The sequence below is a fragment of the Morone saxatilis genome, unplaced genomic scaffold (genome assembly GCF_004916995.1).
Source record: "Morone saxatilis isolate NCDOM2014 unplaced genomic scaffold, NCSU_SB_2.0 Contig18, whole genome shotgun sequence".
NCBI classification, from domain to species: Eukaryota; Metazoa; Chordata; class Actinopteri; family Moronidae; genus Morone; species Morone saxatilis.
The window spans coordinates 11965738-11986464 of record NW_023339740.1 but is presented as its reverse complement, the minus strand read 5'-3'; the positions used below and the strand labels follow the sequence as shown (position 1 = coordinate 11986464).

General features: G+C 38.3%; 2 protein-coding genes across 5 annotated transcripts; one reads left to right on the top strand and one right to left on the bottom strand.

Moving 5' to 3' along the window:
• Positions 1-5006: 5006 nt before the first annotated feature.
• Positions 5007-6452, bottom strand: LOC118328634 (ammonium transporter Rh type B-like). Its single transcript, XM_035662471.1, has one exon. It carries the CDS (start codon positions 6450-6452, stop codon positions 5007-5009), a length of 1446 nt encoding a protein of 481 aa, XP_035518364.1.
• A 2333-nt stretch (positions 6453-8785) lies between these two features.
• arfgap1 (ADP-ribosylation factor GTPase activating protein 1) lies at positions 8786-20594 on the top strand. 4 transcript variants are annotated; one of them, XM_035662473.1, is made up of 13 exons: positions 8788-9022; positions 11507-11577; positions 12081-12190; positions 12358-12529; positions 12923-13023; positions 13113-13199; positions 13288-13402; positions 13498-13554; positions 13680-13712; positions 14750-14806; positions 16208-16267; positions 16748-16803; positions 16923-20594. In XM_035662473.1, the coding sequence occupies exons 2-13, from the start codon at positions 11518-11520 to the stop codon at positions 17260-17262; spliced, it is 1248 nt and encodes a 415-aa protein (XP_035518366.1). In that variant the 5' UTR covers positions 8788-9022; positions 11507-11517; the 3' UTR covers positions 17263-20594. The 4 variants fall into 4 exon arrangements, 3 of the variants coding, with proteins under 3 accessions (XP_035518366.1, XP_035518368.1, XP_035518369.1); XR_004796742.1 differs by lacking the exon at positions 16923-20594 and having other exon boundaries at positions 8786-9022; positions 16208-16505; positions 16748-16791; XM_035662475.1 differs by lacking the exon at positions 14750-14806.
• Positions 20595-20727: the final 133 nt, after the last annotated feature.

Here is a 20727-nt window from a genome sequence, read left to right as displayed (position 1 = left end):
ATTCTGGATCTTTCACTGCAGGAGTAGATATAGTTTCAAAGAAGAGCATTTTCATCTGCTGGTCTGGAGGAAATATTTAATTGTTTTAAATTATCCATTATAAATATAATTATTTTTCTCTATTTTTCTAGGTGAGGAGTTCCTTAAATTGCCACTTCATCTACAGGTGCCAATCTGGGTTCTAGGCACAATTCTGATTATTTCACTATGTTGGAATATCTTTTTCTGTGTATCAAAATGTTGCACAGGTAATTACAATATTTTGTCATTTTTTTAATCCAGTGAAAACAAATTAATTTCCTTCATCTAATGGTGAATGTATTATTCTTTATACTGCAACAGGAGAACGAAGGAATAGACGAAGGTATGTAGCCTATACGTATATTTACTGTTCCAAAGAAAAGGCTAATTGATGTCCTTCTTTTAAAGATCTCGTTGCCAAACTGACAATTAAAAAAACACATTTCGCTCTGTTTGCCCAATTTAAGAAGGAGCCCAAGGCAGATGGAAGATAATCCTATTTATGGAAACCTAGGTTACGTGCAGACAAGTAAGTGCTGCTTTGTACACATGTGTCTCTCTCTCTCTAGAAGCCTTTATCTATGTCTGTTTACAATCCGATGTTGTTTTCACAGGCATGACTGAACCTGATCTGGCACACTCAAGAGATCTTTCTAGAGTCAATTTCTCACAGGTAGGTTCTTTAAATCGCTTTACAAAGATTGAGATCCACATCATTCTTTGCATCTAATTCACTTCATACAAATCTCTAACCTTCATAGCAGCAGTAGATTAGGAAGTGGAAGCAGCAACATGAATAAAATGCTTCAGAAGGTCTTTGTAAGGACAGGGGACGATTGTTTTGGATCATATTGTCCTGTAGATATAGAGTTGTGTGAAAACGTTACATAATTGTATTTTGTTTCTCCTTCCAGTCCAAAACTCAGGAATGCTATGCCAACCTGACCCTGAAGGCTCCCAGAGTGCAGTCCGGCCGCAGCTCTCCGCAAATACAGTACTCAGATGTAGTTCAGTTAGAGGAGCCGCCGGAGTCAGATAAGGAAGATGAAGGCAACACAGATGGCGTCTCCGTCATGTCTGATCTGTATGCTTCTGTGCAAACTCAGCGCGCCAAAATCGTCGACACTGCAGACGGTGGAGAAGGCTATGCCAACCATCTCTGAGAGAAGCATGACCGCTGATGCAGAGATGCTACCAATGTTCTTTGTGCAACTTGACCTGCCACCACAGGATGGCACTCTTTGTTGTTTGTTATTATGTCAACAATCACAACCCTTCTGGTAGGATGTAGAGCATGTCATACCACTCATGCAAACAAATGTGAACTGTACTAGTTTCACTGGAATGTGATTTTTGTTGCACACTGGGATTAATTAATTACTGAAATGACACCCATGGATTATTAAAGATCCCCTCCAGACATGTTTTAAAACACAAAAAATATTTAATTTCAAGTTTTAGGTTTTCTTGCTCCAAAACTAGCTTGTACATACATTCTGCAAACATTCAACTGAAGTAACAATTTCCAGTCTCTCCAGGAAGTTGCAATCTTGTGATCGCAACAATTAACGCAAAGTCAAACAATCAATGAGTTTTGCATGACTTTGCAATTTCACCGTAACCTTTCTGCAAATTTAATTGTAGTTTTCTGCGCAAAATGTTGAGCCAAATTCATTTCCTTGTTTGTTGTGAAGATGCAGACATCTGGGACGCAAATGTCTCACATTTACGCTCCGAACAGTGCAGTTTTATTTTCACTTGAACAAGTTGCCATTGATTTTTATTGAATTATACAAAAAAAAGAAGAAATTTACAACTTTCTTTCTCTTTTCACTTTGTCCTGCAATTTCATTACAAACCAGTCGCTAAAAACAACATGTATCATGATTTTTTCAGAAAAACTTTTTTTCGGCAGTTTAGGCTGCAAAAATCACCCCAAAAAACCGGAAAAAGCTTGGTGGGACTGAATTTTGAGTGGACGGCAACATTGAAATACTTTTCAACTGCCCATAATCAACATCTGATTCTATCAATATCTTTAATTATCTACTGATCAAGTGAGTGTTGTTATAAATGCCAGGTACTTCTCCTTGCTGTAATCTTTCCTGAGGTTGAATTAATGTCCGTAAGTTTGAAATGTTAATGTTTAAACCTGTCAAATCACTGATCCTTTGATCAGATCTGATCCAAGAAAAAGAGTTCAGAGAGATCAAAGGTAACTAAATAAAACTGAGCGTAAAAAGTAAAATCTTCATTATTTATCTATTTTTTACAGTGTATCAGTGTCAGTTCTGAAAATTTTCATTGTGACACATAAAAAAACGCAGGTACGTTAGTTTATACAGAGCATAAGATGTCATATATCTGTCATTTACTGCTCCTCACTCATTGCTTCAACCCATAAAATTGAAATATATTGTAGCCGTAAGCATGCAGAGGATCGAGTAATTGGTCGCATGTATGTGTGTCCGTGAGTGTATGTCTGCAGCATACTACTGGATCTAGCCTCATCTTTGTCGTGCACATTTATAATCAAGGACCTCTCTCTGAGAATTTTTGAAAAAACCTTGAAAATATAATTTTATTGACTGCTCTGTTTTATACTGAGTGCTGACTCCTCTTAACTGAGCAGAAGGTCAACATATGTGGTGATAACGTTAGTGTTGGCGGATTCTTTTGTTGGCGTTTTCACCTTCGAAAGTGACATTTTACATCGCTGGTGTGTTTACACACTGGACACACAGACCCTGCCCTGCACTTCCTGCTCCTCACCAACATGCTGCCAGGCATAACTGGCAGAGATCTGCACTTTTCTAGTTATAAATTTAATTAGGCTTCTTGAAGACTCTTGGGTCTGTACTTTGTCTTTTCCATCACATAACATTATTTATGATGGCAGTGTTAACAGATAAGCGATAATCAGTGTTAAATGATTAATGGCCGGTTGCAGTTAACATTGTCCTCCAAAAGAATGATCTAATTCACATGGGAAGGGAATGGTGTGGGAAGCCAAAAAGCTCAAACACTGAAAACACTTAAAGGTTAAACAATCACAATTAACTACTAATAATGAATAAAGATGGATATTCTATTTATTACATTTTTCTTAATGATGAGACTTGCATTGGTGACATTTTTGTCAGTTATTGTGAACATGTTAGTGTGCTGATGTTGGCATTTCGCTCAAACCACCACTGTTCCTAAGAACAAACCCAGAGAATCAATAGATTTAGTTATATGTAGCACCCCTAAAAATTTTTAAAATACAGTGGGTGAGTGAAATGTTTGAGAAATTATGGTAAAGAGAGGTACATTGGTACCATCAATATGAATAAGATCTAAAATATCTTTGTGGGAAACCACACTAAGTAGTTGATGTCGCAATGATCCATCCAACGTTCACTTATCAGACAGTCCACCACATCATGTATTAGAGGTCAAATTTCAAGTCATGGTCCTTTAATATTATATGTGCTCTGTATAATCACAATGTGATGTGTGTATGCATATCAGCACTCTGTGTGTTATAAACTTTATACAGGATGCAATTTATGTGGAACCTGAATAGATCTTTGCTTTCCCGTTGTTCATGATTTGATAAGGCACTTTGTTGACCTCATCATTTAATAAAATACACTGCACTGAAGGAGAAGATTGTTTAACCTTTAACAACATGCACTTTAATGCAGCCTATCACAGTCCTGGCTGGACAAACCAATACCTGTTATCTGTTATTTATGATCTGTCATCTTAAGAACACAATAAACTCTTTATGGACTTAAAACGTTTATTTAAGTAAGGTACAAATCTTGCTTTAAGCTTTGGAGCTTTTTCAAATTTTAATTTTAAAAACAGCCAAAGTGACCCAATAGTCTGTTGATAAACAAATTAGTAAATAAAATGCAAGCACTTCCAGTATAAATCAGAAAACTTTCACTCTGCAATGATCTCCAGGAAGGTTGCCCGGAGATTTGGCATTACACAGGTGTTTAGATAATCATATCTCTGATACATGATGTTTTACACTCTTTGGCTAGCATCAGCAGGAGATATGGTATTATTAGAGCGGGGAATAACTATATTTGGAATCAAACTGTGGCCCTAGCACCAAGTATTGAAACAGTCAAATACCGTCAAGTACTTGGTCAGATTCTTTGTCCTGCTGGCTTTTTAACTGATCAGATGTTAAAACAGAGTCACCTATAAGTCGTATAGTGCGAAAGAAACCAGCTCCGGCCACAGGCCAAGATGTGATATTGAAGAAATATAAATTACTATATGTGGAATGGTTTTGCACCATGATGATGAGCAGACATAGGAGACACAATTCACTCTTCATTAAACAAAATAGTCCAATGCTCATTATTCAGTAAACTATCAGTTGAGCAGGAGATGCTTTTTTTCTGAATTCAAATTGAATTCAATTGGATGATAACCTGACTATATTGTGTGTTATTGTATACTGTAAATCAGTTTCAAATTCTACATTGAGATTACCATATTAAATGTTATTACAAAATATGTTTTACACTTTTCTTCTGCTTCCATGCTGTAACATAAGATATATAATGTATTCACCATCTTTAAGTGCTCCTTTATATTACCATCTGTGAGAGCATGGCTTAAATATGTTCCCTAGAAAATGTGCTACAACACATTATAAATAATAAAGAAGATACATCAGTGTATTTTTAAAATTATTTATTTCAAATGGAATTTCTTAAATATAAATACTTTATATTACACATTTCCCCTATTAATAAGTGTCATATTGTACACTTTTACATGTCTAATACCACTTTACATTACAAACACTCCACTTTCAACAGGAAATTTTGGTGTTTGGTGATAGCTTAATTCAAAAAATCTCTCCAACATAATCAATCACACATCTGTCACACTTGCAAACAAGTGTGAAAAATCTACATTATGAAATAGTTGCCATGACAATAATTTAAAAATGGAAAGACTCATAATGTGACAGCTTAGACTTTGGTGTCTGCAGAGCTCATCTGTCCTTTTTCATCATTGCTTATGGGGGTCTTGAGCTCCTCTATGCTGTTAAAGTCAGAGGGCATGTCAAAGAAAAGTTCATCATCAAAGCAGTCCTTGTCAGATGGGGATGCCATGAAGGACAGCTTCATGACCATACCAGTGAGCAGCCCACCAACTGCAGATGCTGCTATGGTGGTGAAGACAGCTGCCACCTGGTAGAGAGCTTGTTCCTGCGCAGTGCGACCCAAGCCTGGTTTCAGCCCAGGAATCAGCTTCTGCAGTTCCAGGAGCTTTGGATCTCCTACAGGTGGAGCACGATGGGAAAAGATCTGGTACATGCTGGGCCCGTAGGTTTCCTCCGTGGCTAGGAGGATGGCGCAGATCCCTGCTGTGGATGATATGAGGCCAGTGAGCCCGTGGAGGTTGTGAATACCACACTGGTCTTGGATCCTCATGCGTTGGGCCATAAAGGGGGTCAAGTACTTGTAGCCAAAGAAACATGCAGTGCAGCCCATGACGCCCAGGGCATACGCAGCTACAGGGGAAATCATCATGTCCACAGAAGCCCCAACAGTCACACCACCTGCCAGGGTCACATTCTGAATGTCAGCCATTGTGAGCTTACCTCTCTTATTGAACAGTGCTGAGAGTGCGAAGGCGGTGATAGTGGACGAACTTAGACCAATAAATGTGTGGAGTATTGCTCTGTGTTGATCGTCACCCTTAAAGGTCAGAGCAGAGTTAAATGAAGGCCAGAACACCCAGAGGAACAGGGTTCCCATTACAGAGAGGATGTCGGAAGGATAACTAGTGATCTCTTTAGCATGTCCATTATTCAGGCTCGGGCGGTACAGCATAAATGTCACCCCTAGACCAAAGTAGCAGGCAAACAGGTGAATAAGAATAGTGCCACCTGCATCATTGATCCTGATGTATTTCAATACAGCCCACTCTGTCACAGAAAAGACAGGGATCTCCAGCAAAGCCATGACCAGGAGCTGAACAGGACTGGTCTTCCCAAGCACGGCTCCGAAAGAGATGAGCACCACAGCGCAGGCAAACTCTGCATTCAGCAGGTTGATCACCCCCAGGTGAATTTTACCATCATAGTAAAACTGGAAGAAACCTTGGATCAGGATGGCCCACTGGATGGCGAATGTAGCTGTAAGGAAGTTGAAGACCATTCCACTGAAGCCGTAGAATCGGAAGAAGGCCAGCAGGCAGCCGAAGCCTATGAAGATCATCACCTGCACGTCGGCAAAGTAGGGATAGTCGCGATACATGGAGTTCTCCATCGGGTTAGTCTCATTGTTCTGCAGCTTAGCGTTGGCATTGTCGTCATAAGTGACAAAGACAGCATAAAGTGTTATAATGACAACCTCCAACACTAGCACTAACGCCGGCAGCCGCACCTTCAAACTTGTAGACACATTCATGATGATGTACAACTCAGTGTTGCTCCCCCAGCTGCAGAAACATCCCCTTTATACCTCTATTTTATCAGATAAGAGCAGCTAATGCCATTGGGTAAGGAGCATAACCCCGCACAGGACACGGTTATTCACCGCTGCTCTACTTTGAGTGGTGACTGTACTTTAATCCTTCAGATTCCTCAAAATTCTCCTCCCCTCTTATTTTTCATCACGGTCCTGTCTAAAGGTGGATTTCAAGAGCATGGTTTAGGGTAAATAAAGGATTGATAAAAATACTGTACAATAAAGGCTTGTCTGTGACACAAAAGGAGCTAAATGAAGGGTGCATACTAACAGTAAAGGCTGTGCCAGTCTACATTTATTGAATTTCAGTTCTATTTACATTTATTTTGAGTTAAAAAGTTTAATTTAATTTGCAATCCCTATAGAAACTGTGCGTTGTATTGCTCAAACTATAATAATACACCATGATAGCCACTACTGTTGCTTTGGGTTTACAAAGTGAAAATTGATCTAAAATGAAAACTAGCAAACAACAAATTCTTATTTGTTGATATTAAGGTTTGTAAATGTTCTTAATTCTATTTTTTTTACTGACAAAGGACAGATGACGGAAACATTGCATTTTGTAGTAAATACAGTGACTTGAACTTCACATATTTTACAGAAAAAACGGATCTTTGCTTAACCTTCTTTTGATCATAAGACCTCTGAGTCCAGGAACAGGCCGACAGGACCTCCAGAGATCAGTGTTGAGTGCCAGCTGACCTTTCCTAAGTTCATCCCCTTTTGGAACCTCAGTCAACTTTGTCCTTTCTCCTATGTTCAAAATGTCTTTTCAACCTAAACAAGCAGTCATGCAGGAAAGAAGAAAGTTGACTGGTTCTGACCTGGCTTGTTTAACTGTTATTAGAGCACAGAACAAAAAGGGGCGTGGGGAATAGGATGGGTCAGTTGGTGATAAACCTAGGCCAGTTTATCAATTTATGACCTGCCTTCACAGATTATACATGGCATCGACCTAACAAGGACCCTCATAAGGGACCATTTCCTATGATCTCTGACTTCCATCAAGGACACAGATGTAGATAATGACTGATTAAAAAGGTAAAGTATGTACAGGTCAAATCAGAAAATTGGTCTTAATTGATCAAAATGCACATTAAAGGGCCAATTCTGTCTCTAGCACACAGGATGAAGGTGTGTTTATCTGTAAATCCCCTCCTCTTAACAGACACATTCCTTCAATAGAAAGACCACAGAACTTTAAAGGTCCAGTGTGTAACATTTATGAGGATCTATTGTTAGAAATGAAATATAAATAATATTCATCGGTATGTTTTCATTAGTGTATAATCACCTGAAAATAAGAAAAGTTGTGTTTTCATTACCTGAGAATGAGCTGTTTTTATTCACAGAGCGGGTCCTCCTCCACCAAGGTCACCATGTTGAACCGCCATGTTTCTACAGTAGCCCAGAACGGACAAACCAAACACTGACACTGAGGGGCTTTTGCATTTTTCCCATTGTTCGTGGGTTTGTTCGTGGCCAACGTAGTTTCTCCTACATGCCTGGAAAGGCTGAGCTGTATTCAAATGGTTGCAATCTACAACATCACCACTAGATGCAACTAATATACATATTTAATTTAATATAAATATTGATTATTTCTGATAGTCTAAACTTTAGCAAGTGCAAAGATTTTACTTTTAAGGTAGTCATGTATTGATGGAGAATTTAATGTCAATACTCAAGAATTAGCTTAAGCGTGTATGATGGGCTGTATAATTGCTCTTAAGAGGCAACTTAATTTTATTCGTACAGTACCTTTCAAACACAGAGGTGGGCTAAAATGTAAAGTGCTTTACACAAGAGTGGGATAAAGAGTCTCCCATCAATAGACCTTTTTCACAGAAGACGTCACTGTAGGACAAACACAGACAAACTAATAACATTAATTATGGCTAAACTCCATTTAGCTGCTTCAGTCTTTAATGTTATTAGCAGCACCTGTGCTTTTTCTGCTACGACGGGTTAAAATGTCCGCTGTACAAAGGGCCTATTATATTAGGAGAAGTTGGAGGATATTTTAGTTTAGCCTAGAAATAAGAAAGTTTCTGCTAATTCTTCCCAGAGAAAGACATAAATGTTTTACAGTGTGACACTGAGACGTGAAAGACAAACCTCATTTAGATTTTGTGGATTTCTAAGAAGAGCTCCTATAAAATAAATACCACATTCACGTTGACCCTCCGAGCCAGTGGGGGCAGCAGACACAGACACAGAAAGAGAGACGAAGAAGAAAGACAAGAAGAAGAAGAGGAGGAGGAGGAGGAGGAGAACGACTCCCATGATGCATTGCACTGCCAACGTATGCAAACAGGAACATGGCTACCGGTGTATAACATCAGCAGCCCGTCGTTATAATCCACTTGTATTGGCCTGAGACAGTGTTAGACTTTATAACCCTCGCTGGGCCTCCGCCACAGAAGAAAAGCCCTCCGTAGAGTTTCTCGGCGGAGCCAGCAGAGCCTCTGACAGCAGCGTCCTCGTTGTCCATCAATCACAGACAGGTAACGGGTCGGTGAGCTCGGTCCGCGGCTAACGCTACCACTGTCAGTCAGTACATCGGCTCTCTTACATGTTTGTAACCATTTGACGAGGTGTCCCTTTGGAAGTGAGCTTTCTAAAACGATAAAACTGGAGCAAGACGCCGCAAAGGCACCACAATGCTTTAGGCGTGAGTTTTAAAATAGTGGACGGAAGCCGGTGTTTGGTATGTGTTTGTTAGGAGTGGAGGAGCCTTGACACGACTGCACTTCTACTGTGGAAACCTTACACTGTCTCCACATCAGTGGTTGGCTTTATTTAAGACACAGGACGTATCACGACCATGGTGGACACCAGCAACACGTTGTTCAACTACTTATTTTATAATAATGGCTGTTTGCATGAAGGCCTTGCTTCAAGAGGATCCAGACTGAATAAAATGATAGATTAAACAGATATGATTAGCTGAAGCAGCAGGTAGGTAATGTCCATCAAAACCAGTCAGTCAGCCTGCAGGAATCCCTCACCCTTGGTTGACAGCAACATTTATATTTGCTCAGAGAAGCCAGTGGTGGTTTGAGAAATGTGAACTTGCCAGTGGACTGAGAGTTTCCTCTGCTGGTGTCTCAGACTCACTGAATGTCTGTAAGGGTTTGTAAAGAGTGCCTCTGTGAACACATCACACCTGGCTGAGAACCCGCTCTGATACAGACGCTGCACTGTATGTGTTACTGTCTCTGGGGTTATTGGATAGCAACGTCAGTATCTTTAAACTACAGATTAGACCATCATTTTATCATTGGACATTGGATGGATTTGGGGTTGTTTTGGACATATATTTATCACTTTTTATACACTAAACAACTGAGCATCATTCAAAACACACCTTACAATTTAAAGGATAAAGCCGGTGTTTTTTTTAAAAATGTTTTTGTTATTAACATCAAATTACGTAAAAAGAGCAAAACCAAAAATGCGTTCTCTTAATGCTGTCTGACTTTCCTACCCTGTCTGTGACTCTCGGGCCCATTCATTCCTCCTGAATACATAAATCTGTAAAACAAACATAAAACAAACAGCTGAGCAGTGTACTTTGCAGCTATCTTTATTTGAGCAGGAGTCAGTTGTGCATTTGTTATTTTCAGCCTGGCATTGATAAACATTTGATGCTTCAGAGAGTATTTACAGCAGTAGGACGGTGTATGTAGGATTGGCTCAAAATAAGATACTCTGCCCACGTTCATTATACTGAAGGAACCCAGTTGAATGTTGTGGCTCACTCATGTGTTTCACTAGTTTTGACAATAGAAGTTTATAGCACAGAGGAATAATATAATAAATCAGATGATAATGAGCTGATTAAATGTCTAATGTTATTAGTAACAACTGTGCTTTTCTTATGTTGACTGCTGTGACAAAGCCCTCTGTCTTAAATTAAAACCAAGGTAGGGTTACAGCTGTGAACATGTTCCCATATCACCATCACTGCTGTCATGGTAGTTACTTCATTAATCACCGAGTGGGTTTAAGCTCAGCCCGGCCTTTGCAGTAACAATCATTGGTGATCACTACACAATGCAGGCTGGTTAGAGGTCGGTACAACTTGCTGCTGACCTCCTGTGGCATCACAGTACCGACTGAAGAAATGTCTTTACTCTGAGATGGTAATATGTTTGTGGTGTGGACAACAGATTTTAAATTAAAGGAAAAAAATCTACTACAAATCTACAGAAAATAAACAGTTTTAAATCATCAGTTGAATTTTATCCACAATCAAGCAAAAATGAAAAAACATTCACTGGATCCAGCTTCTTTATATGTGAGGATTTAATGCTTTTGGGCTTAATTGATAATATAAATCATTAGTCGCAGCCCTACTCACAACATAAAATGATACATTTAATTGTCATATAGCTTTTCCCTCAGAACATCCACCTCGGTAAACAACAATTATTTGTGACCTATAAAAGTTTGTCAGCAGTATCTTGCAGTCTGATGAATATTTAGGCGACTTCCTGTGTCATTCTGGCAAGGTTTTACTGCAGCTTTTTGTTGCTTCCAGCCAGCTGCTTTCATCTATTTTCCAGGCGAGGCACAGTTCATCTCAAACAAGCCTGCTGTCTGTGGAGCGGGGCCAGGTTTGCTTTAGATGACATCATCAAAACAGTTTCTCTCACTGCTATCCAGCTTTTAGAGAGACCGCTTCAGATTCACAAATTATATCTGACCTCTGTTATACAGTAAACAATAATATGTCACTTCAGTTTTTAGGGAGGAATTTGTCTTGGAAGAGACAGTCCAATAGGAATATGTGGTTTCAGCATGTGAAATAGAGCTCAACAATTTTACACAATTATATCCTATTCCTTCAAGATGTAGCTTTGTAACATGAAGTTGGATTCAGTATGGAGTATAACTTGTTTCGAAAGATATTTACATGAATATTTTTATACTCTGCTTTCATAACTCAGTGTTGTACTTAAGAAGATCCTCTACAATTCTTTCAGTGTGGGTCAAGATGGCGAGTCCAAGGACCAGACGAGTTCTGAAGGAAGTGAGAACTCAGGATGAGAACAATGTAAGTCTTCATAGCAACATATTCATGTCGCTTACTTTCACTTCAAAAGTAAGTCAAAATAGTTTCACCTCACTAGAACTTTATAATTCACATAGCGGGTAGCAGGTGTTTGGGAGGCTTTCAATGTAGCACCTTCCCACAATCCTTCAAAAAACCTCCCTGCTTTCATCCTTGTTCAGATAAATGGTGGGAGTAATTGTAGGTGAGAACTTCATTTCCAGTAGACATCTTATTGGGCTGCATCTTTGGCTATAACAATAGGACAAATATGTCTCCCAAAATTGTAATTATATTAATAAATGTATTATTGTTCTACTGCCAGAGAATATCTCAATGTTTAAACATCAATCTGAAAACAAATTTTGATTTTGCTCCCAAGACCCTAATTATGTGAAATGACCCTGTACTATGTTTTATGAATCTTCTTTATAAATGCAGGGTCAGCCTACATCTCATCTTTAATGTACAAACTGATTTACCAATGTGTCATTTTCTGTTTTCAGCTGTGTTTTGAGTGTGGGGCTTTTAATCCTCAATGGGTTAGTGTGACCTACGGGATCTGGATTTGCCTTGAGTGCTCTGGAAAGCACAGGGGCCTGGGAGTACATCTCAGGTAAGAACAGTGGAATGTTTTTACGGTGCTGATTGTTGTGGATCATTGTAGCAGTGTTACTACAACAGCCGGACAGCCCTGATAAGTCTGTGTGTGCCCTTTGTTCATTCTCACTTAAATATTACAGCCTGATAACGATACATTTATCTCTTCTGCCCTGTCTGCAGTTTTGTGCGCTCTGTCACCATGGACAAGTGGAAAGATATTGAACTTGAGAAGATGAAAGCGGGAGGAAATGGGAAATTCCGCCTGTTTCTTGAGCTCCAAGATGATTACGATCCCACCTGGAATTTACAGGAGAAATACAACAGCAAAGCTGCTGCGCTCTTCAGGGACAAGGTGAAGTGTGCAGACCTAATGGTCTACGATTAAAAGATGTTCAATCGGCTTGCAGGACGAAAACCACAACTATATTAATTATTTACTTATTTCTCATTTAGGACTAAATTCTCCATTATCTCAGTCAGGGAGTTAACACATTTTAGTGGTTTGCCAGTAGAAATACATTAGTGCATTCATCAGGTTAAATGTTAATAGAGACAGATAGAAAACTACTAACTATGAAATGGACGAAACTTCGTAAGTGTGTGTATGCTAAATAAATAGATGTATTTACATTAAGAGCTGGTGGCAGAATGGTTAAGTTTATGCTTAGGTTTCTGTGAGATGTATAGATTGTAAAGGTGTCCTTCACCGGATTAATGACTAACCCTAACCCTCTGTATATGACAGGTGGCCACTTTAGCAGAGGGTAAGGAATGGTCCATTGAGACATCACCTGCCAGAAACTGGACATCCCCTCAACCCAAGACCAGCCTTTCATCCTCTCATCGGTAAAAGTGAAGGAAATGTTGATCACAGCTGTGTGTAATCAGACACAGAACAGGTGTTAAAGTGGGGAATTCATGTTTCTGTTCCACAGCTCTGGAGGACCTGGACAAAACTCAGCTAAACCTAACGACAAAGCTTTTGAAGACTGGTTGAGTGACGACGTTAACTCGTATCAGAGGTAAGAGGGTCATACTTTTAAAATGTAGTTTATCATGCACTCTTCTGTTGTTTTCTGTAAATGAAGTATTTTTGTTCTGCTTCTTTAGTGGTGGGGGTTACAGTGGGAATCAGGAGAATCGGTATGTTGGCTTTGGCAACACGGTGACCCCAGAGAAGAAAGAGGATGACTTCATCAACAATGCCATGTCTTCTATTTATTCAGTAGGTTACAATATGTATCTTATCTTGAGTTTTACTTTTTATTGTATTTGTTTTCCCCTGTGACCTTTTATTTGCGTGTTGTTGTTTTTTTGCAGGGTTGGAGCAGTTTTACTGTTGGAGCCAGCAAGTTTGCTAGTATCGCTAAAGATAATGTAAGTGTATTTATGCAAATAAATGTTATTTGTGCAACATTGAATTTGAGTATTTCTGCATGGAAATAACAACCTGTTAAAAACTAAAGGTAATTAATATTTTCTAATTGTTTCTCATCATACAGACATCTAAACTGGCAAACCAAGCAACCTTAAAGGTAAGACTAATATAGTCATGGGTTACCTGTTACCAGTACTGCTAATAACATTTTTTTGTCAGAATTACATTTGACTTAAGTTTTCCTCTGTCTTACTGAGTAGTATCATCTTACTTAAGGGGATTAGTAGGCTGTTCACCAAATGTATGCCATATTGCTTGGTAAATCTCTTAACATATAATGTACACTTTCATGCTGTAATAACTTTGTTACTACTTTAATATCTCTTTGCCTTCTCTGGATGTAGTTAAAGGGCTATAAAGCGCCCCCAGAACCGGTAAAGCAGATAATAGGTGCATGGCACTTTTTCCAGCATCATATTTTTTTTATTTTAAGATGCACATTACCCATTTTCTTTATTTCTGTCACTCTGTCAGTTCTGTCTGTGTTTTTTTTTTTTTTTAACAGTAAAACAAGAAAATAGTGAATGTCGTCTTTACATGCTTCTGCTTGGATGTACTAACACAGGGCATTGTGTCTGTCTTGGTACCTGTATTTTGAGTTTATGGATAACCTGTGAAAGACAGCTGGTAACTGTATTGTGGGAAGGGAAATGATAAAAGGTTATCCATTCATGCATGAGTTTCTGTGTTGACTGCTGTAGAGTGAGGTGTAATGGTATATATGGTGTATATATTTATCAAAACATTTCAGCACACTTCCCTGAAGTTCGACCCTTAATTGAAATCAATGCATAACAACATTTGGTAGATTTGTTGGTGTATAGGTTGCTCAAACATTTTGTTATTTTGGTATAAATAAGGCAACAAGGAACAATGATAAATCCTTTACGCACCATGTTACTCTGCCAAGCTTAGGCAGAGTAAAACATCACAAAAAGATGATGTCTTTTACTCTACACTGATGATGTAAGTTTAACTGAACCATTACACCCTCTAGTGGTAGTTTATTGTCATGGTGAACGGGAATGATCAGGCACCTCATACAACTGCAGAACAAGCAGCTCAGTGTCTTGCTCTACTGTGAATGTTAAACTGTTTCATTCAAGTGAATTCTCCCTTCTGACTTCCAACTAGGCCACAGAGTTAGGACAGACATTAAATGAGAATGTTATCAAACCTACCCAAGAAAAGGTAACATTGATGTTTGAAGTTGTTGACTTGGTGGTGGGATAGAGTGCTTTTAGAAAAAGGAAAAAATAAAACAGCTTCAGATGTGAATGTGCTATTTTCTACACTGCTTGTATGTGCCAGTTTATCTGCTTTATGCCAGTTTACATTAAACGACAAAAGCTGACATACCCCTTGTTTTTCCCAGTTAGTGACTCAGCTGTAAGATTTGCAGAAGCATACAGCTGTGAACTGTTGGGAACAGGTGTGCGTCACTGGACAGGGCTTTTAAAGTGCATTAATATATTTTTAGGAGCTTAAAGTCTTTGTTCAGTTATCATGCCTCATTTTGAAGGCATTCAAAGTATCAAATTGGTAATTTATTATTTTATTATTATATTAAAGTAGGTTTGGATGTCAGTTACATTAACCTTCTTTATGCTAAACATACAAAGCATGTTACACTGGCCTCAAACATTGTAATCCTAATATAAACACATTAGGATTGCATAAAACAAATCCAGTTCAGCTTTATAGCTGGGGCACACCTTCCTTCACAAATAAGGAAATCTATATTTAAGATCTTTACCAAATTAATTTCCCATGTCATCCACCAAGACAACTGAATTAAAAATCTCTTATTTGGCCAGAAATGTAAGCCAAGCTTCACTGATCCATGATAAAAGTGCCCCCTAAAGAGCCACAATCTTGATCTTTAGGTTTCTAAGTTTCGAGTTCTTCAAACATGAAATGACACAACCCGAGTCCCCTTAACTGACAATTGCTATTGCTTAGCAGATTCAGTGTGCTTGAGCTTTTGCATGAAAATAAGCTTTGTTATTGGCGACACGTATGAACTGAATATTATCAGTCACCATCCTTGAGGTTATGGTGAGTGTTTCCACATACAGCACATGCCTCCACATAGCTGCTCTAACGCTTAGTGTCAAATGGGAAACTCCTGGATGTGTCTTTTCATGACATCAAATGAGTCCTGTGTAGCTATAAGAAAACATGCTCATAAATCAAAACACAGGAAGATAAAAGGAAAAAAAAAAAAGTTTTTGATTTAAAGTTGAACATTTCATTCATGAAAACAAAATGTTTTTGTCTTTTAATGTACAGCTGGCATTGGGGTTTTAAGGTATCTATAGTATGTGCTTATATAACAGTCCCTTGCAAAATGGTTGTAGCTGTAACTATTTTTACTGTAGTTATTTTCTCTTGGGAACAATAACATTTTGTTAGGCTCAAACTAAATGTTATTGTTTCCTCATGATGATTATCAGCGCCCTTAACAAAACACAAATCACTTTTCTCACAATCAAAAACAAGCTGTTGCTCACTACATGTTCTATTGGATAAATGTATGTAGATGGAAATTGCTGTTTTTATCAGTTTTTAATAATAATTTGGCTCATCCAGGTGAAAGATGGCAAATTGCTAGATGAAATGGCAGTAGGCATGACTGAACTGGCAAGCAAGGTAGGATGGGCAGACGTCTGCCATGTTGTACAGATGCAAAACCAGTCTCCTGAGCGAGGAACAGCAGCTCTGACACTTTTCTGGTCATACCTGGACCTCTTAGTACAGATATATGCAAAAACTGCCTCTGCAGTCATAACCCCTTAACGGAGACTGGTTTTGCTGTGATGATGAATGTTTGAACAATACTAATTTAATGTAATCTCTCATTTTTCTTGCTGCCATTTTTAATCTGGCGGTGAGTACTTAGTAGTCAATCTTTCCGAAAGTGTTACAACATCTGTGTGCAGTTTTATTATTACTTCCTCTTATGACTGCAGCATAATATTTTCATTTGTTGAGTAGAAAACACTGATTGTACTTTAGTTAAGTTCCTACCGATTATAACTTCTACAAATTATGGTATTATGATGAAGTTTTAACACTTGAAATAACAGCTGCATAAAAATGTTGTGAGCTCAATATTTCTCTGTTCTTTAGGTTCAGGGAGCTGGTGCAAAATTGACTAACCTCTTCACTGGAAAACCAGAAGATGGGTAATAATACCAACTTCCTCTAATTCAGATCTCCACACAAAAACATACTTTTGTACTGTGAGCTTTAATGCTATACAACACAAACTATTCAAGCATTTCTTCATGTTTTGACTGTTCAGGTCTGCCGGAGAGAGCTACCAGAACATGGATGCCACTGAGGGATATCAGGGCAGTTCTGGCCAGCCTGTCTCAAAGGACTTTTGGGAAACCTTTGGCAGCAACAACTCCCTAAAGGCCAAGAAATCTCCCAGCAGTGACAGCTGGACCATCCCAGATAATTCTGCAAAGAAGAGCTCTGACAGTTGGGACAATTGGGGCTCCGAAGCAGCGTCCAACAACAAACACAGCACAGAGGAGAGCTGGGAGGCCTGGGACAACAACTGGGAAAACGCAGATGGAAAGACGAAGAAGAGTCCCACGAAACCTGCCGAGGAAACCTGGGAGAATGCAAACTGGTAGTGACCTCACAACCATACATCTCCTCCTTTTCCCACTCTGGCCTTTTCCTTTCTGTTTCTCTCTGTTCATCTCACTGGCACTTTCAGGGAAGAGCTGCGTCAGCTAACTTCCTGTCAACCCATTCAAAATATATTTATTATAAACCCAAAAAACAATAAATGAAGCCCAGTGTTAAACTGAGCTTATTATTATTAACTGAATATTCTTAAAATGTACAACTACATTAAATGGCAGTCATTTATTTTATTGTAAATTACCTTCATTGAAAGCAACTAAGACAAACCAGTGTAGATACGGTCATAACTTGCCCAGATATAATACTCGTAATGGTGAATAAGCCAGTGTTCTTACTGTATCATGGGTTTAATGCTACTGGTTTTCAATTCACCACATAAAAAAATGATGCATGAAAGAGAAAATCTGACATTGTAAATATAAATCCTTGTAGATACAGTATGATTGACTAAACACCAATGACATTATTTTCTGTGTTAAATTGATTTCTTCTGCCCCTTGACCTTTTGCACATTTCGTATTAGTAAAATTGATTTTGAAAGGCCTTCTTGATAGAACAGAGCTCTTTCCATACTGTAGTCACAACGTGTTATGTTAAATTAAAGCAACAAATAACCACTCTAACAAATTGGCTAACATTAATCAAAGTCTGTATTGATATGTACATTTGAGGTTAAATAATCTAATGTGTAATGGGTTAGGGCTAAGTGATCTTTTATAGTATTTGTTTTTGTCCTTTTTTTTTAATATATTTTTTGTTTAGAATGTGCAAATAGTCAAGGGGTTTGAAAGCAGAGAGCTGCTGATACAACACCATGTTAACGAGATTAGAAAATGATAAAACTGGATGCTCAATAATTGACCCTCTGGTAAAATGTTTAAGTGGCTTTGGGGAAAATACATGTATTGTTTCGAAGTGGTGTCGTGCAGACAGACAAAACTTAGCTTTTTCTCAAAATGGATGTATTTAATTAAAATCGATGAGCTGTTGAAACAAATTTTGATTGGTTGATACAATATTGTGTGTTTACTTTTTCCATCTTCACTGTCTGCTGTTACCTCACAGCTGAAATGAATCTGTTTGGGTTGAAAATCAATCAGTATGCCAGAAATTACTTGCAAAATGAAATTCAGAAGCATTCAATTGTAATTAATTACAATACCTGCTATTAGTTATTGATCTGCTGGGGAAGAGGAATGGGACTTATTGGTATGTTATTCTATGTATTTGTGTTTTTTTTTTTTTTTTTTTCTGACGCTGATGCAGGCTGATACCAGTTAAATTGAAATTGCTTTATCCATAATTTTTTATAATTTCTATATATATATATACAGTTTATTAGATAATTTCATACAGACGTCACTTATTGCAGGGTGATATACTGTATGTACTGTATGTGAGCGTAGAGGTTGTGTTTCAGTAACTGGACACAGATGGGGACTGTAGACTACATAGTTACAGTGTTGCCTGTGAGTCTGACCTCAACTGAACCAACAGGTCATTTTATATTTCATCTCGTATGAAGCAACTCTGTGTGAACGGCTCACATCTGTGTTATTGCACCCTGGTCATTATGTATTGTGAGGATTTGGTGTCACAGATATGTTCTCACTCGTATTAACATCTGAATTGTGGAGTAATATTAATGTGGCTCATTATACGCTGGATGCTTAGATGGTCATAGCTCTCAAACACTTGTTATGAATTAACTGAATCAACCTTGTGCATCCCTCAGTCAGATGAAATGGCAGCTGCACTCACATGTATCATGAAAAGCTCATTGTTTTAACAAGTAGGAATGTAGTCGGTGTGAAATTGGGTATTTTAAAAACCTAATACTAACATTACCTGGGCCAATTTTGCAGCACCTACTCCCACTATGTGGCCTTTAATTCCCTATAACATTAGGTGTTGCAATTTTATCATACTCTAAATAATTTCTTTGTACGTGTTATAACCTAGAGATGCTCAGTCTTCATAAACGATGCAGACCACACCGATTAAACTCAATTTAAATTACACTTGAACCATTTCCAACTCCAGGTTTGGGTTTGATTTGTTTACTACAAGAAGAGAAATGCAATGACTAATATCAGAAAACATCTTTCAGGCTGGTGTCTGTGATCATGAAATGGCCAGTAGTCCATTATTAGCTGCCCACTGAGCAGTGTACCAGTGCAATATAGCTGCTGGATTGTTTGTTTGTTATCACATTTTTGCTGTACCTATATTGACACTACTCATTAGGCCTCATGATTTGTAAAAAAAAAACAGCTTTTAACATGTGAAGGATAAATCCTGGCAACTTTATTCCATGTCCTACCTCTAAGAAGTCTTCAGTTTACTGCCAAGTTTTCCGTAGTGAACATGCTTTTGTTTCCTTTCAGCATTGTTTTGACATAGACTTTATTACAGCAGGCTTGGTTTGCTGTGGCTCATTTTGTTAACGTGTGCTAAAGCAAAGCGACAAAGATGGGTCTGCAGTGTTCTCAGTGACACTTGAATGAGGTAAAACAAAAAGATCACTCCAGGAATATTTGTGTCACTGAACCTCTGCAGTCATGTGCTCTCATGTACCTTAATAGCTGTGATCGCTTTCTGTTGATGTCAGTGTGCCTATTTGTGTCTGATGCAGTGAGGTGCACATGTCACTAAATCACCATCAAAGATCATGTCAAATGATATATTGTCACCCTCAGCCTTTCCTATATTTCTGAAGCTTCATGTCAGTTATTCTGTTTTTTTGTATGAATGGAAGAAGTGCTGCGTTATCTCAGTCTAAAAAAAGGGAAATATATGAACAGTCACCTGTCTAAACTTTGTAACAGCTTAAAGTTCTTAAACACCATAACTTTTTTTTGTTGGTGAATGTCCTGCTGGGGTTACTGGTACATTTGATTCATGGATAAACTGCAGAATATGTATGATTTTTTTTTATATATATATATATAAAAACCTGAATCTGAATCTAAATCTCAACTTTGAACTTTCCAGAGCAGCAGTTGAGCTCAGTGTCTGTGCCTGTCAAACATTTGAGATTGGGTATGTCCTGTGTTTGTTGATGAAACTATTATGTCAGAAATAATATTTTTGATGTCATGCATGAGATGTAACGTGGAGCTAAAAATATTCAGCTGTTTAATTTTTCAAAAGTTGTTTCCTCGGTGAGTTTAAGTGCAGTTGTCTGCTTGCCCCTTCAAGTTTCACCAGCAGCCATCCCATGAGGTGAGCCAGTGTTACCCACTCAGTTGAGGCTGTGGATATTTTTCCTGTACACATGGTTTCTGTGCTCAATAAAAATGTACTGTGCCGTGAATGCTGTGGTATTTTACTGTACTGTGCCGACCGTGGAGACATTTATTGACCCTGTTCTGAAGTGAAACTTGACACACAACAATATAAAATGTTCCTTTGGGTCAAAGAGATAAGTTGTTCAATAATGGGCTCGT

What these genes read in the sequence shown, in the direction of transcription:
- arfgap1 (XM_035662473.1), top strand. Translation starts at nt 11,518, where the DNA reads ATGGCGAGTCCAAGGACCAGACGAGTTCTGAAGGAAGTGAGAACTCAG. An exon ending in CCATGTCTTCTATTTATTCA is followed by an intron (nt 13,403 to 13,497) that starts GTAGGTTACAAT and finishes GTTTTTTTGCAG; the next exon opens with GGTTGGAGCAGTTTTACTGT. An exon ending in ACTGGAAAACCAGAAGATGG is followed by an intron (nt 16,804 to 16,922) that starts GTAATAATACCA and finishes TTGACTGTTCAG; the next exon opens with GTCTGCCGGAGAGAGCTACC.
- LOC118328634 (XM_035662471.1), bottom strand. Translation starts at nt 6,452, where the DNA reads ATGAATGTGTCTACAAGTTTGAAGGTGCGGCTGCCGGCGTTAGTGCTA.